Below are 18,176 nucleotides of genomic sequence, written 5' to 3'. Positions count from 1 at the left end.
AAATGTAAAGGCAAAAGATCACTTGTGCAAGTTATGCGCAGGCCCTTAAACAGTACCCACACAGTAGAATGGAGTATAAAAAGGAAGTCTATAAAAAAAAGCAAGGCGATAATCATGGGAGATTTTAAATCTACACATGGGTCGCACAGTGGTTAGCACTGCTGCCTCACAGCATCAGGAAGCTGATTTCGCTTCCACTGGGTTTCCTCTGGATGCTCTGGCTTTTTCTCACGGGCCAACTACATTCAGGTTAGGTGGATTGGCCATGTTAAATTGCCCATAGTGTCCAGGAATGTGCAGGCTAGCCATAGGAAATGCAGGATTACAGGAATAGGGGAGAGGTGGTGGGTCTGGGTACTCTGGTCTTCAGAGGGTCAATGTAAACTCATTGGGTTGAATGGCCTATTTTCACACTAAGATTTCTATGATAAAATTATACGGGTACAGTGATGAGTAGTTCACTAAATGTCTGCATCTTTAGGAGACAGTGAGAGAATGAATGTGCAGAAAATCAGTTGGGAAATAAATTGGGAAAGATAGGAGCGATACTTCACATGAGTTGAGAATCTATAAACAGATATTGTTGTGAAATAGGGCTGAATAATTCTCTCTGCTGTTTATGGTGAGATCTCATTTAATAAAATATATATTTAGTGTAATAAACCTATGCTTTTTTGTCATACATATAGGCAAGACTGGCAATGTATTATATTCAGTGACTGACCTTCATGGTAACCAAAGTGCAGAAATAAAATTTAAGGGCTATCATGCCAGCTTTCACCCTCGAATCTAACTTGTCTAGTATTACCACCAGTCTGAATCATAACAATAGGTAGGTGGGAACGTAGAGAGAGTTAACAAATCAGCCATGATTTTGTTAAATGGCAAAGTAGGATTGAGGAGCAGAATGGCATATTCCTGCAGACTAATTCATATGTTTAAAGGTAACAGTATTTAAAAAAGACAGAGGTGCAAAGTGACCTTTACTCTTCCAGAGAGAAAGTCTGGAGAATAAACAATGGAAAACATTCAAATGGCATTTGAATTATAGATCCGTCTTCACTGTAGAGGACACAAATAGAAAATTGTGAATAAACATGGAAGAGGGAATTAGGAGGTTAAAAACAATAGTTGTTTGATCTTACAGAAATTGAGTATTGCTGAAAAAAATGTATTTTGTTTAGGCATCTTGCACTCAAGACAAATTTGCAGAAATATCTACTTGGATAAAAAAAAATTTATATTCTTAGAGAGGTGTGTGCTGATTTTTTTGGAAAGTAAGCTCTGATCTTTGCTATGGAGAATGCCCTAGTTAATGATGTTTGACAGTCAACTGCCAGGCTTCATTTAAATTATAAACTAGGCAGGTTGACTCTGATTTGGTTCATTTCTCATGGCAATACCATCACCCAAAATTTGTCACCTATTTTGTTTGTTTAAAATTTAAACCAAGTCTGACAGTTAACTATCAACAATGAGTGCATTTTCCACAGCAGCATCTCAAAGAATGAGTCCAGCTGCCAACTAATCAGCACTCGCTTCACATGGTATAACGCTGGTTTTCTTACTTAACTGGTATCCTTATGTATTGTCTTGATTAGTACAAGATTAAAAGCTTCGACAAAATGTCTTTCTTTAAAACTGAACTTAGAAGAATTATAGCTGAAAATATGTTGCTGGAAAAGCGCAGGTCAGGCAGCACCCAAGGAGCAGGAGAATCGACGTTTCGGGCATGAGCCCTTCTTCAGGAATGAGGAAAGTGTGTCCAGCAGGCTAAGATAAAAGGTAGGGAGGAGGGACTTGGGGGAGGGGCGCTGGAAATGAGATAGGTGGAAGGAGGTCAAGGTGAGGGTGGGGGCGGAGAGGTCAGGAAGAAGATTGCAGGTTAGGAAGGCAGTGCTGAGTTCGAGGGATTTGACTGAGAGAAGGTGGGGGGGGGGGAAGGGAAATGAGGAAACTGGAGAAATCTGAGCGGTTGGAGGGACGGGGCCTCACTTTCATTCCCCTACGCTCCCGGATTTACGAGTTCAACACGCGGCGTGACATCGAACAATTCTTCCGCTGCCTTCGCCTCTGCGCCTACTTCTTCAACCAGGATTCTCGCCCACCCTCTGACAACCCCTTCTCCCGCCTCTAACACACCCCATCCACCTGGACACCCCGTGCTGGCCTTTTACCTGCCCTCGGTTTCTTCATAGCCAACTGCCGCCGCACAATTAACCGCCTCAACTTCTCCACCCCTCTCACCCACTCCAACCTCTCACCCTCAGAATGTGCAGCCCTCCACTCCCTCCATTCCAACCCCAACCTCACTATCAAACCGGCAGACAAGGGAGGCGCGGTAGTAGTTTGGTGCACCGACCTTTACACCGCTGAGGCTAAACGCCAGTTCGCAGACACCTCCTCCTACTGCCCCCTTGACCATGACCCCACCTCCCGCCACCAAACCATCATCTCCCAGACCATCCATAATCTCATCACCTCAAGGGATCTCCCATCCACCGCCTCCAACCTCACAGTGCCACAACCCCGCACCACCCGTTTCACCCTTCTGCCCAAAATCCACAAACCTGACTGCCCCGGCCGATCCATTGTCTCAGCCTGCTCCTGCCCCACCAATCTCATCTCTGTATACCTCGACACAGTCCTGTCTCCCTTTGTGCAAGAACTCCCCACCTACGTTCGGGACACCACCCACGCCCTCCACCTCCTCCATGATTTGCGCTTCCCCGGTCCCCAACGCCTTATCTTCACCATGGACATGCAGTCCCTATACACCTCCATCCCCCATCACGAAGGACTCAAAGCCCTCCGCTTCTTCCTTTCCCGCCGTACCAACCAGTACCCTTCCACTGAAACCCTCCTTTGACTGACTGAACTGGTCCTCACCCTGAACAACTTCTCTTTCCAATCCTCCCACTTCCTCCAAACCAAAGGAGTAGCCATGGGCACCTGCATGGGCCCCAGCTATGCCTGCCTCTTCGTAGGATATGTGGAACAGTCTATCTTCCGCAGCTATACTGGCACCACCCCCCACCTTTTCCTCCACTACATCGATGACTGTATTGGTGCTGCCTCGTGCTCCCACGAGGAGGTTGAACAGTTCATCCACTTTACCAACACCTTCCACCCTGACCTCAAATTCACCTGGACCATCTCAGACTCCTCCCTCCCCTTCCTAGACCTTTCCATTTCTGTCTCAGGCGACCGAATCAACACGGACATTTACTATAAACCGACTGACTCCCACAGCTACCTAGACTACACCACCTCCCACCCTGCCTCCTGTAAAAGCGCCATCCCATATTCCCAATTCCTTCGTCTCCGCCGCATCTGCTCCCAGGAGGACCAGTTCCAATACCGTACAACCCAGATGGCCTCCTTCTTCAAAGACCGCAATGTCCCCCAGACGTGATCGACAATGCTCTCCACCGCATCTCCTCCACTTCCCGCTCCTTCGCCCTTGAGCCCCGTCCCGCCAACTGCTCAGATTTCTCCAGTTTCCTCATTTCCCCTCTCCCCACCTTGTCTCAGTCAAATCCCTCGAACTCAGCACTGCCTTCCTAACCTGCAATCTTCTTCCTGACCTCTCCGCCCCCATCCCCACTCCAGCCTATCACCCTCACCTTGACTTCCTTCCACCTATCGCATTTCCAACACCCCTCCCCAAGTCCCTCCTCCCTACCTTTTATCTTAGCCTGCTGGACACACTTTCCTCATTCCTGAAGAAGGGCTCATGCCCGAAACGTCGATTCTCCTGCTCCTTGGATGCTGCCTGACCTGCTGCGCTTTTCCAGGCAACACATTTTCAGCTCTGATCTCCAGCATCTGCAGTCCTCACTTTCTCCTCCTTAGAAGAATTATAATCAGCATGGAAAAGGTACTGAGAAAATAAATAAGGTTGAAGTCTAACAAGTTACGTGGCCCTAATTAATATCATTCCAGGGGGTTTAAAGATGCAGCTGCCAAGATAAAATCATTAGTTTTAATTTTCCAAAATTCCCTAGGATCTATCAGATTGAAAAATTATGATTATGACTCCACTACATAAAACAGGAGCGCAACAGAAAGCAAAGAAGGATTAGCCACTTAGCCTAACATCTGCTAGAATCATTTTTTAAAAGGTTATAGCAGAACATTGAGAAAATCTTAATGTAATGAGGCAGAGTCAAAGGGAAATCATTACCTCAACTGGTGACCATTCTTTTTGTAAGTAGCAAACAGTGCACATAAAGGCAAATGGGTGGATGTACTTGGATTTCTAGAAGCCATGTGGCATCAAAAGTTACTACACAAAATGTGTGTATGGTGTGGAGAGTAGTGTACTAGCCATCAGATTGATGGGATAGTTATAAATGGATCATTTTCAGGTTGGTAGAACATGACAAATACTATAAGAGCCTTAAGTATTTGCTAATATGTAAAGATTTGGATGAAGACATTGAACAGACTTTTGCTAAACCAGGTAGGTAGAAAAGTAAGAAAGTTACAGGATAGCTGTCCAGGCTTTAAAATTGCAGCTGAGTAAATATTAGATAGAGTAGGGTTGTTTCTTTTGGAACAGAGAAAATGTAACTGAATTCAGGTGTATAAAATTATGAGGTGACTTTGATAGAGTGGAGAAGGAAGTCTGGAGAATAAACAATGAAAGATATGCAAATGGAGGATGAATTGCGTGTCGGTCTTCACTGTAGAGGATACAAATAGAAATGTGGCAAAGTAAATTACCAGGGCACAGATTTAAAATGAGTGGTAGAAGGAATAGAAAGGACAGGAGGAAAAACCATTCTCATGAAAGGATGGTGGGTGACTGAAATGTGTTGCCCATTTGGTGGCAGAAATATTCAATTCATTTAGAAGGAACCCAAATTTGTACATGAAATACTGTTACCTGTTGCTTGCAATCCTACAGATCAGGTACTGGAAGATGGGATGACAATTGCAGCTAGTTTGTTTAGCTGAGCCAAACATGAGGGGCTGAATGAGCACCTTTCTGTGCTGTGACTTTTTTTTGGTTTGAAGCGGTGATGAGGACACGAGCAGTCTGCAAAGGGATACCGATAGATTAAAGTGAGTGGAAAAGGTTGACATATGAAGCATAATGTGGAAAAAAAGGTGAATGTATCGAATTTGGCAAGAATCAAGATGTATATCATTTAACTTAAGAGAGACCTCAGTAGTACAGAGTCATCCAAGTGTTCTGGTACACAAATCCATAAAAGCTAGTCAGGTACAGTAACTGATTGGGAAGAAAAATGGAAAGTTGCTCTTTATTGCAAGTAGATTAGTATGTAAAAACTAGAAATATTTTGCTATGATTAATTGTAGTGTTGGTGAGACCACATTTAGAGTAGTTGGTTCTGCTATAATGCATGTTTCTTCAACACAACTGGTTTTAATGCGATTGGAGAATTTCTACCGTTATTTGTAAAATGTGAACTTTCCTTACCTGTACCGGTGATAATACTATTCTGGAGCCATTAGTTTAACTTGCATAACTATTGCATGATTTCCTTACAATGCGAAATCACACAAGAACAGAACTATTGTGTTATACCAGAACCATCTGTATTGTGTATAGATGAACTTCTCATTTAAGAAGGATGCAAATAAGAAACAGTTCAGAGAAGGTTCACTGGAAATAGGAGGGAAGGCATTAAGTAGGAAATTAGAGATGCATGCAATAAGGATAGCAACTGTCATCTTGGGTGACTGTAATTTACATGTAGATTAGATAAACCAAACTACAATGATGTTCCGAAGGCAGATTTCATGGACTGTGCACTTTTTTTTTGAGGCCTATATAATAAGGAATCAAACAGATAACAGGCTATTGTGAACTGATGTTATGGACTAGACCAAACCCCTTCAAAACATATCAAGGAGATAGCCTAGACCATAACTTTTATCTTATTTAAAAGCAAGCATAAGGTGCTGCATTTGAAATGTAATTTGATTGATCAAACTACTAGGCTTTAAGGAAAACATGATTTATTCTTAAACCAAGTTTTAAAATACAAACAAAAATGAATCAGCATTACTTTAACTCTATCAAAATACTTTAAATAATGTACTATTTAGCTACTACCCATCAACTGTTCAAATATAGCAGCATCCCATAAACACCTTTTGGCAAAGGCAAATTCAGCAAAACAGATTTACACCTCACTTAGGATTATGTGGGTTCCCTTGGTCGGGAAGTGAAGTACTCGAATTCAAAACTAGGGTTCTGAATCTAAATTAAGGGAATGTGAGGATACGAGGTATGAATAGCCAAGTTTGGATTGAGTAACCTTACTAAAAGGGATTGATAATGGATAGTTCATACTTAAAAGAAGCACAAATTACTTTATTCATTGCTGTCTGGCACAAAAATAAGAAAAAAAAAGTGTGGCTCAACCATTGCTTATAAAATTGGAGATAGTATTAGATCCAAAGAGGGGGCGCACAATTTCTAGAAAAGGTAGCACCCTGAGGACCGAGATAACTTTAGAATTCAGTGAGAGAGGACAAAAGATTTAAACAAGAGAAAGGGAAAATACAATGAGAGCAAAATTGCAGGGAAAATACAAACTGATAGTAGACATTTCCATAAATTTGGGAAGAGAAGAAGATTAGTTAAAGCAAATGTAAATCCGTTACAGCCAGAAGCTGGGAAAATTCTGATGGAGAAAAATAAATCACAGAAGAATGAAACACATGCTTTGGTTTGGTCTTAGAAATGTTAGGGAAACAAGAGCCTAGTGAGAGGGTATAGTTGAAGAAAATCCATATTAGAAAGAAAACACAGGTAGTGCTAGGGAACTAATGGAATTAAAGGCTGACAAATTACCAGAACCTGATAATTTATATTCCAGTGTTCTCGTACACCAATCCTTTCGTGTACTAAAGGAAATGACCCTAGCTATTATTGGATGTATTGGTGGTCGCCTTCCAAAATTCAACAGACTGTAGAACAGTTCCTACAGATTAGAGCATCTCCAATGTAACCCACTAGTTAAAAAGGGAGAGGAGAAACAGAATTACACAGAGTTGTTGACTTATCATCAGTAATACGGAAAATGTCAGCATCCATCACAAAATATGTGAGAGCAGAATATTTGGAAGGATTAATTCAATTGGATAAATTCAGAATGGATTAATCAAAGGTAAACAGTGGGAATAAGTGGGTTTCTATGTTCAGCCCACCCCCATAGCATTAGGTATTAGTGATTATATGAGAAAATGTTAGCCAGGAGTGATCTTACTGGCACATTTATGATTCCAAGAGGACTTGACAGGGTGCATGCTAAAAGTATATTTCCCCTTCCGAGAGAGGCTAGAACTATGGAACATACAGAAACATAGAAAATAGGAGTAGGCCTGTCAGCTCTATGAGCCTACTCTCCCATTCAAAATGATCTTGGTTGACCATCCAACTCAGTATCCCATTCCTGCTTTCCCCCCATACCCTTTGATACATTCAGCCCATAGAATATCTAACCCCTTCTTGAAACATTCAATGTTCTGATCACCTTCCATGGCGGAGGATTCCACAGACTTGCCACTCTCTGGGTGAAAACAAAATTCAGTCCTAAATGGTCTATTCTGTACCCTTAGATTGTAACTCAGGGTTCTGGACACTCTGGTAATTGGGAGCATTTACCCTGTATTGCCCTGTTAGAGTTTTACAGGCTTCCAGGAGATCACCCCTTATTCTTCTAAACTACGTGAATATGGAATATTAAACAGTTCAAAAAAAAAGGGGTCTTGCATTTAAGACAAAGATAAGAAAGATGACTCTCCTCAAAAAGTGGCTTTGGAACGGTCATTCTCAGAAAGCAATGGAGACTGGGTCATTGAATACTTTCAAGGAAAAGGGAGAACTCTTGACTCCCTTTTCAGTCAATAATCCATCAAGGGCAAACAGGAATTGGAACAGAAGCCACAAATAGGTCAGTCATAATCTCACTGAATAGCCGAAGGGACTATAGAGGATGAATGGACTATTCCTGCTCCTGTTTTGTATTTATGAGCATATGTCCGTTGATAGAAAATAAATGGGACATATTTCCAGCCTTACATTACAGTTGAACTTCCCGCAGTATTGATGACCAAATGAGAAATGAGAATATGCTTTGATTTTGCTATGTAAAATCTAAATCTATTATCGAGTACATAGCGTGCTGTCATACCAATTCTAAAGGTCACCTCAGCTGAATGAAGATTAATCTCTAAATTGTCAGTGACACAAAGATAGATATACAGATCAACCACGATTATCTGAATGAGACAGGTAGGGAGTATTTTGCTCAGATAACTGATTGTTCGGACAACAGATGTTTTTACATAATGTTTTTACGGGACCTGGAGATCTTGTTCAAATAATCTGAAATTTGGATAACTGACGTGTGGATAACGGAGGTTGTTTAATAGTCCTGATACAGAATGGCAGGTTCCTCATGAAGAACATTCGTAAGCCAGCTGAATTTATAATTTCTTTGCATGCAAAATATTCTCGGTGGATAAAATGGACTTTAGTGAAGGCTTACCATGGAAAGTCTTTATCTCTGTATTTGTTATTTTTGTCCAGTAACTGATGTAAGCAGATTTAATATGGTTAATATGAAAGAGCACATTTTTACAGTTTGCTTTACAAGCAAATCATACAAATTTCAATTAGCCTATGGCTCACTTATTAACTAACCCATGCATTTGCGCACAGATTTTTGAACTTCAGTTAAAAAGACATCCAGAGTAAACGTACTTCAAAAAATCTAAAATATTAAAAAAGATGGACTTATCCTGTAATCGGAATACTGGGAGAAAAATAGGGAGAGGAAGGAATGCTGAAAATGTGATCAGAAATGTGTAAGGATATAATTATTATTCGATTAAAAACTCTTTTTTGACAACTGATCAAAGTGATTTTATTTTAATTGGTCATTTTGAATATTGTATGCATTCACATCAAATGTCTTTGCCAACTGAAAAGTAGCATTAACAAATACAGCTGTAGTAGAACAGGCTGATGCCTTTTAAAATGGCAAATGAAGAAATCTCATATTTCAAACAGTTCAACTTGGTACAGGTACCACGTCCTAATTCAGCCATCTGTTGGAGGCACATGGTAACATTGTTTTGTTTTTCTATGTAAGTAACACAATACAAGTTCTCACAAACAAGATATTTAAACTACTATAGAACTCAGATCCATAGGAATCAACTTGGTTGTTGAGGAAATCAGTGAATTACAAACTCAATATAATTTCCTGAAATATCTCAGATGTAGTTTGGATGTAGTTTGAGCATTTAGTTTCCAGAAGATGGTACCAGCAATTAAAAAGAATGGTTTTTTCCCCATAAGTATCATATTAAGAAAGAAGGGAAGTGAACCTTTACAGCACAATCTCATTGTAGTCAGAGATGTACAACACGGAAAAACACCCTTCAATCCAACTCATCCATGGTGACCAGATATCCTAACCTAATCGAGACCCATTTGCCAAGACTTGGCCGATATCCCTCCAAACCCCTCCTATTCATACACCCATCCAGATGCCTTTTAAAGTGTTGTAATTGTACCAGCTTACACCACTTCCTTTGGCAGCTCATTCCAGACATGCGCCACCCTGTGTGTGAAAAGGTTGCCCCTTAGGCCTCCTTTAAATTTTTCCCCTCTCACCCTAAACCTATGCTCTCTAGTTCTGGACTCCCTCATCCCAGGCAAAAAAAAACCTGTTTACTTATCCATGCCTCTCATGATTTTATTACCCTCAAAAGGTTATCCCTCAGCCTCTGATGCTTCAGGGAAAACAGCCCCAGCCTATTCAGCCTCTCCCTGTACCTCAAATCCTGCAACCGTGGCAACATCTTTGTAAATCTTTTCTGAACCCGTTAAAGTTTCACAATATCCTTCCAATAAGAGGGAGACCAGAATCGCACACAATATTCCAAAAGTGTCCTGTACAGCTGCAACATGACCTCCCAACTCCTCTACACAATATAGTAGTTCCTTCCAGTTAGCGCAGTTTGCACTTTTCTGAATGTTGTACAGAAGTATCCATTAACTTGTCAACTAAGTAAATGGATGAGGTCAGACATGAAGAAATTTATGGAGGCTGGTCAGGAAGAATACAAATTATTGAAAAGGTCATGCTAAATAGAACTTTGCTCCCAAATGTGTTTGGAACCTAAATTCACTTAATTTTGTTTTAGGATGGCTTTCTAGACTTGCTGGTCCAAATCCAAACATGAATTGTGGATGTAATTGAAAAAGGTATCAAAAACATTCAACAGTGTTACAAAAGAAGCAAAATTATATTTGTGTTCAAATGAAGATGAAAAGCTCCCAAAATAGATATTCAATACAAGTTGCTATCCACATTTTAAACTTCACTTTCTGGAAGACAAAGATGCTTAAGAACGATTGGTTTAAAAAAAAGTTATAAAATTCCAAAAACCTAGGGTAACATACAATGTATTCATTATGGTTATAATATGCATTACTGAGTTATTTTGTTTCCTTTATCCATGCTATCTGCTAAATGAAAAGATTCAAGAATGGCACAGTAATGGTATGGCTGATCACAAGAAGGTGCACAAAATGAGACCACAGAGGAAGGAAATTCACCCTTGAGCTTCTGTCCAATACAAGATGACTGGGAACCTTTTAAAACAATTAAATTTGCTTAGTTGCATATGTCCAACTAGTCTGTAAGACACCACAGTTGACAAATAATGTACTATGATATGCTGACAGCCTTCAGGTAATGCTTCACTGATTACAGGTGTAGGACAAAACAAAAAATAGCAAATTACTTATATTACAAATCTAAGCAAAATGTTTCAGAAAAAAAAAACACAGCTGCTAAGGATTGATTATTAAAACAGCTGAGAACAATAATACAGTACATGCCCAAGTACCAGTGCGATTGTCATGGTATTCAAGAAAGACTGAAACAGAAGAAGTTGAATTCACAACGCCACACAAAATTTATATCAAGAGCTACTGTATACATGTGAGATTGATGGGCCAGTCTTTTCTTTTCTCTACACAACAAAAAAAGAAAATGTTTTGCATAATGCCTTTCGTTCTGTATTTTACTTCTTTCTGTCAAGAATTGGCATTAGACATGCAGGTAGCCCCCAGGTTGTGAATGTGTTCCATTCGCATATCGATTTGCAAGTTGGAACACAATACAGGATAATATAAAACTGTTCATAAAGTACAAGGTAACACCCGCAAGTCGGACCTTTAAAATTAATATATTCCTGCATTGGATTGTGTTTGTAAGTATGAGCATTCATAAGTCAAGCAGCCATAAACTCAGAATCCACCTGGGATATTTGTTGCACTTGAATTTCACGCTGAAGCAGAGGGTCAGTTGCCTTTCCTTTGCAGAGCCAAACTCTCATACATCAACTCCCAAAAAATAGGGCAAAAGTGAGGACTGCATTGCTGGAAACCAGAGTTTAGATTAGAGTGGTGCAGGAAAAGCACAGCCAGTCAGGCAGCATCTCAGGAGCAGGTAAATCGACGTTTTGGGCAAAAGCCCTTTATCAGGACTGAAATTCGGGATATGGGTGGGAGGGTTGATGAAATTGGAGAACTCAAATGTTGAGTCTCTAGGCTGTTGGCTGCCCAAGCGGAAGATAAGGTGTTGTTCTTCCAGATTGTGATCTGATTTACGGTGGCAATGGAGGAGGCTGAGGATGGACATGTCAGAGAGAAAGTGAGAAGGGAAATTGAAGTGGGCAATGGCCAGGAGGTCAGGCCGGTCTTCATGGATCCAGCTGAAATGCTCGCTGAAACACTCACTGAGTATACATTTGGTCTCACTGACCCATTTCAATTTCACTTTCCACTGCCTCTCCGACATTTCCATCCTCAGCCTCCTCCACTGCCATAGTGAATCAGACCACAAATTGGAGGACCAACACCTTATCTTCTGCCTGGAAGCTTACAGTCCAGAGGACTCAACACAGTTCTCCAATTTCAAATAACCTTCCCACCATACCCTGACTCTCTTTCCAATCCAGTCTCTTCCCTTCCATTCCATTCCACCTATTGATCCTTCATTCCAGCTACCCACCAGATTCGTTCTAAATAATCAACAAACAAGGTCATACCCACCATCTGCGCTCACATATCATTACGTCACCATTCTGCCCCCCCTCCCCACCCAAAACCCCCCCGACTACCCGCACTTCCATTCCTGAAGAAAGGTTATACGCGAAACATCAATTCTGCCACCTCCTGATATTGCCTGGCTTGCTGTGTTCTTTCAGCCTCCTGCTTGTCTACTTTGAAATCCAGCTTCTGCAGTTTTCTGTCTCTAATGTGGCTGTGAGGCATGGACTACAAGATAAATAAGAGGTTAGGGATTACCACAGCTCTATACACAGCAAGTTTTGTTATAAGCTTATTACCGCATATCCACCAGTCTTTTGTTTAATTGGGCAGATTCTGAGCTTACTCAGACAATTTTTCTGGCATTTCACTGGCCATGAAGTCATTTCTGGAGACGTACCTCTGCGATAAAGTTATTTATGGTAGCTGGGGTACTGTCAGAATTTCATGATTGGCAAACTATCTGTCTTCTCTCAGCTGACGGTTATTCTACAGTTATCAACCACTTTTGAAAAACAGTCCATGATCCTTTGAATGCTAACCATGATGCACAAGAGCTCAATCAGCAGAAATTCAGACTTTCAGTCATCTCAGTTTGAAGTGTTATCCACTTGTTATAAACTTGGATAAAAATTCCATCCATATACTCATAAAATGTCCCTCCAAAAGACTGTTGCAAAGATTATGCTGAAGAGTACAAAAGGAATCACACACTTCTGGTTCCCACTGCTAGTTGAGTCAAAGTGTTGAGTACATTCACCACAGTCAGCAGTCCAACCATGTGCCATTGTCAAAGTGCTGTATCAAATTTACGGCTCTATCAAAACATTCAAATTTGGCTAAACTTTTATGCGTTTCTCTATTTATTGCGACAAAGACCTTTATCAGGTCAGCTAAGGTAAAATAGTATACAGACATGCCCCATCTGTTGCTTGCAGCATTTCTGTTGTATTAGCTGAAGGGTGAATATCACACCTCAAAATGCCTCTGCCTTTTTGGAGGCCAATTTTGATTCTTGACAGCTCACATTTTGTGACAAGTATTTTGAGTAGAACTTTTTCTCGAATCTGCCAGCTATTGCAAGCAGAGACATTCTTCCGTGGTTGTCCCACATGGATTGTTTACTTGTGCAAAAGAAAAGGACAATCATTGGACCATTGAACTCTCGTGAAATGGCTTGTTCATCATTCACTGTAATGTATTCATGTAAATTTGACAGCTACATGTAGGCTTGACAAGTTTGTGTATTTCTCCTGGGATGCCACTGGAACATGAAGCTTTTCATGCTTCCAAATCTCTCACCATTTAATAAATGCTCTGCATTTCTTTTTCCTACCAAAGTGGTTGGTGTCATTTTTTTTCACATTATGCTCTATTTATTATGTTATTACTCTCTCTCTTAGCCTTTCTAAATCTGCTTGAAGCCTTTCACATCACATTCCCATCTAGTTTGATGTCATCAGCAAGCGGTTGTGTGTAGCACATGAAATGCATAATTTACTCAATTTCCTTTAACTGTAAAAGGATAAATCACAAAAATCATTCAATGGTTACAGCAGAGGAGTAGTCTATTTGGTCTGTACTGTATATACCAACTCAATGCTGGAAGATTAACCATATAACGCCCCACTGCCTGCTCATTTCAGTGCTGCAAATTTCAGTTCTTCAGATAGTGACCAATTCTATGGTGAAAGTTTTCATTCAATGTGCCAATCATGAGAATCTAGAATTGTTATTATTCTTGAATAACTTTATTATACAATGTTCTGCTTTCCATCTACTAACAGCAGGAAACTGTTTGTTTATATTGTTCATATTTATACAATTTGTTTATATTTCCCTCAAGCATGACATTGAACAAATGTATTTTGCCATTTATGTCATCCCTGGAAAATAATTCACTGGAGGGAGAACATCAAACAAAGCTTCAATATCAAGTTTGGTGCTTTAATGTAAAGCTTTTTCTAGCACGTGGAAGTTTGGACACTGAACAATTAAATATATTCTAAAACTGAATATTTATAGATTAGATCAATCATATTTTCATCCACGGGACCTTAATTCCAATCATTTGATGGAGAGGGTGATTACAAAACCAGTTTACTCAAATAAGACACTTTTCTTCATTGGATCTGAGTTAGGAACAGGTAAGAACACAGTCCAGAGATTCCAGCTTTGCAGAGACCTCTGCTGGAAGCCCACAATGGTTAATTATTGGATTGGGCTATGCAGCAGCATTCTACTGTCATTTTTTGAGTCTCAATTACTTCAAAATGGTTTGAAACATTTAGAACTTTAAGATAGCTTTTTTTTTTAAAATTCATGCTGGTTGTAAATTTTAAATAGAATCAAAAATCATTGTATGATTTCAAAAGTCCACACATAATGAAGTTCTTGCAAGGTCTAGTATCACAAAATATTGTGGCTAACTGGCCAGGCTGTCATGTTCAAGTCTCACTCGTTCCAGAGATGTGTATAACATCTCTCACCAGGTTGATTTTTTTTTAAAAAGCCTTGAACTAGACTTTCTCATAGACTGAGATAGGGTAATATACAAATAGGTTTTTTTCATCCCAAAATAATTTACTACCTTTTTATTTAATTCAAATAATGCCTTCAACAAAGCAGCTGAATTCCACATTCACTTAACACAATACACTAGATAAGTGCAAATCATGCTCATTAAAAAAATTCAAATTCATCTGTACAAACAGGATCAGAACCAGAAGAATTTATCAGTTGACAAAGATGTAGATGCTAGAGCATTATCAATACAGTTACAGCAAAATTGCAGCAGCATATTCAAAAAAAGCCATACTTGAAACATTTCGTTAAATACAGAAGAGTGAAGATCTGTCAAAGTTCTGCATAGCTTTCTTGAGCATACATTTTTTTCCCACAAAATAACCTGAACTATCTAAACTAAAGATTACTTGGTAACCTACACGTTCACCGATAACATCAAGCTTTCGAATACTAGAAAGTCTGTAGGAGCAAATCTTATACCCGGATAGCCCCTTACTCAAAAGTGTATACATTAGCTGCGAATTATATGGAATATAAACCTTTGGTTTGGACACCAAATTGCTAGGGAAGAAATGAAGTCAGTTCGACATCTACAAGGAAATTATTCGAATAGTTTCTGATCGTGTTTATGCTGGGTTTATAAGCAAACACTGTCAAGTAAAACAAGGGATGTAAGAAACGCATCCCACTTAACCAATTCAAATTTTGTAAGCATTTGGTTGCTCATTGCTTTGTTGGGGGCGGGGTACTGGGAGAAACAAATGTTTAAACATTTTTGTTTAACTTAAAACTACACAATAAAACTCCCCATACTCTCCCAATGCATGACCGAGTGTATGAGAACATTACACAGCACGGGACGTACCTTTCACTAATGTGTTTACAATCCATCAAAATGATCTGGACTTTCACCCATTTCCTTATTTTCTTAAAAACAAAAAAAAAGGACGAGCCTGGGGGCGGGGTGCTGCGGACAGGACTCGCTCCCCTTCCCCATGCTGGGGCCTGTTCTGACTCTCTCCCCTGGTTTGGTCTCTCCCCCAGCAGCAGTAATAGCTGCAGCAGTAATAGCTGCAGCAGCACCCCCCCCCCCCCCCGAACAAGTCCGGTTCTCGCCTCACCTCCTCCACATCAATCTCATTGTAGTCGATCTCCTCGAAGTGCAGCGGGGGGTTGTCGATGATCTCCGCCGACATCCCTGCAGCCGGCAGTGGGGGGCGGTCAACCCCAGGCCCCTGGCGCAAGCCGCCGGGCCGCCCGCCGCTCTCGACCCCTCGAGTTCGCCGCCGCTGTCAGAAGCGGAATTTGCCGAGGCCCGGCCGCGATTCCTGCAGCGCTCCGCTCCCACCGGCTTCATCCGGCATTTCCGGGGTTAATCCCAGCCCGCAAACATCCGGGGAAGAGCTGCTGACCGCCGGAACTGACGTTCAGCACGGGACGCCGGGGTGACAAGTATTGGGGGAGAGAAAGAGAAGCGATCTGGAGAATTCACCGTCACCCCCGCGGGGAGGAAGAAGGGGCGGGGAAATAGACTCCCCACACTGCGCCTGCGTCAAAGCCCCTCCACGCCAACGTCCGCGCGTGCGTGCCACTGATTGGAACGGCTGCGCGTGGAATTTAAATTTGAAAGTTTTTTTTGGTGTAAAAACGGCCAAGCAGGACCTTGATCTGAAGTGATCGTTTCCTGATCGAGTGTGGACAATGTGATGATGAAGTGGACTCCAAACGCAAAGTCCGTTTTTCTCCACAGACGCTGCCGGATCCGCTCAGCAATTTCTGTGTTTTGGTTCCCCAGCCGCCTGAGGTCTTTTGTTTTATTGTATTACCGTTTTTTAAACTTATTGCACCAGCTCGTTGGGTTCCGAGAGGAACCTTTCAAGCTCGACTGAAGAAACGACCTTTTGGTTTGGCGTGACCCTTATGAAGATGAGCATTTTATTCCAGCAAAACGCTGAGTTTCGGTGGCGGAGTGACTGGCACCATATCCACAAACAATCTAGTGTGGCTTTGCTACTTTTTGGGTGTTGTGGGGGCTGCACTCATCCAGACAAATGGGGAGTATTCCACCACACTCCTGACTTGTGCCTTTTAGGTGATGGACAGACTCCTGGGGAATCTGGAGGTGAATACTCGCTGCAGGTTTCCTTGCACCTGGGCTTTTGTTTAAGGTCACAGTGTTTAATATGAAGAATCCAGTTCAGTGCCTCGTCAATGGAAACAGCAAGGTATTGATTAGGAGTGAGGGCAGACAGTGGGTTCAGTTTGGTAATACCATTGAATGTCAAAGGGAAATACTGAGTCTTTTGTTTGAAATGGTCATTGCCTGGCACTTTTGTGGTATGAGTGTTACTTACCATTTATCAGCTCAAGCAATAAGACCTTGGGGATTAGATTGTCAACAATCACCTGTGGAAATATCTGTGAAAAGTGACTTGCAATTTTCTAGTACTTTTCACAACTATTTAACTTCTCAAAGTTTTTTCTTGTCAATGCAGTAGTTTCCAAGTGTATAACTTCTGTGATGTTGGAAACCAGACAGATGATCTGTGCATAGTAAACTTAAATAAATGTGATAGTAACCAAATAATCTGTTCCTGTGAAGTTCTGGCTGAGGATAAATCAAATATTATCTAAATACTTTTGATAGTATAGACTGGAGTATCTTCTACACTCAAGCTCTGGAGTTCTTGAACCAAGAACCTTAATGGAGCCAAGGCTGAACAGTATCTTGAATACCTGATAAAGGAGTGGTGTTGTGAAAGCTTCCCATTAAACCCGTTGGACTATAACCTGTGTTGTGATTTTTAACTTTGAATACATATAGCACAACATTATGGATATGCCATGGATTCCAGACATTTTGCTTGGGTATTGGATAAATGCCTAGGAATGTGACAGACAAATCTCATATTAAAGGACCTTCTGCATTTTATTCCTAGCTAGCCAGCAATGAAATGGATTTACACGTACCTCCTCTGGAAGTAGGCAGGAGGTAATAATGAAGATGGGTTGATGCCAGGCTTACAGGCTTGAATGCAGACTTCCATTTACTATGACATCGATGTTAATGATCAATGTTAGGCACTTAAGCCTTTGTGCCTCACTCTCCAACCATCACATACCTCTTCCATACCGTCTCAGATTCCCTCTGTCTCTTCATACCATCTGTACCCCAGAAATCCCCAGTGTTCTTACTTCTCTTCTTTCATGGAGTTATTTCACCTTTTATAATCAGATAATATGGAATTAACAGACTATTACTAGTAAGGGTTGATAAAGTGTGGCACTGGAAAAAGCACAGCAGGTCAGGCAGCATCTGAGGAGCAAGAGAGTCAATATTTCAAGCAGGACCCTTCACAAAAAATTTAAAAACTGATGATATCACTCGTAATGGCACTTCCTCTTAACAGTGGAATTAAAACAAGAAAAACTTCTTTGAGTCTTAGAGATGTACTTAGAATAGACCCTTCTCTTTCTAAAAAAATGTAATCCCTTTCAGCAGTCAACTGGTTGTAAAAATAAACACCGCTTCCATGAT

General features: G+C 40.9%; 1 protein-coding gene across 3 annotated transcripts in view; it reads right to left on the bottom strand.

Annotated features, from left to right (window-relative positions):
• map3k7 (mitogen-activated protein kinase kinase kinase 7) overlaps window positions 1-16,166 on the bottom strand; it is a 133,941-nt gene extending 117,775 nt beyond the window's left edge. The window contains exon 1 of one of the 3 annotated variants that reach the window (XM_072555112.1): window positions 15,760-16,166. In XM_072555112.1, the coding sequence (XP_072411213.1) occupies window positions 15,760-15,834 (75 nt within the window). In that variant the 5' untranslated portion in view covers window positions 15,835-16,166. The remainder of the gene's footprint in view (window positions 1-15,759) is intronic. The other 2 variants (XM_072555100.1, XM_072555102.1) reach the window with 2 other exon arrangements.
• Window positions 16,167-18,176: the final 2,010 nt, after the last annotated feature.

Source organism: Chiloscyllium punctatum, chromosome 3, assembly GCF_047496795.1.
Source record: "Chiloscyllium punctatum isolate Juve2018m chromosome 3, sChiPun1.3, whole genome shotgun sequence".
In the NCBI taxonomy this organism is placed as follows: domain Eukaryota; kingdom Metazoa; phylum Chordata; class Chondrichthyes; order Orectolobiformes; family Hemiscylliidae; genus Chiloscyllium; species Chiloscyllium punctatum.
The sequence above is the reverse complement of the archived record's forward strand: the minus strand, read 5'-3'. Positions and strand labels throughout refer to the sequence as shown.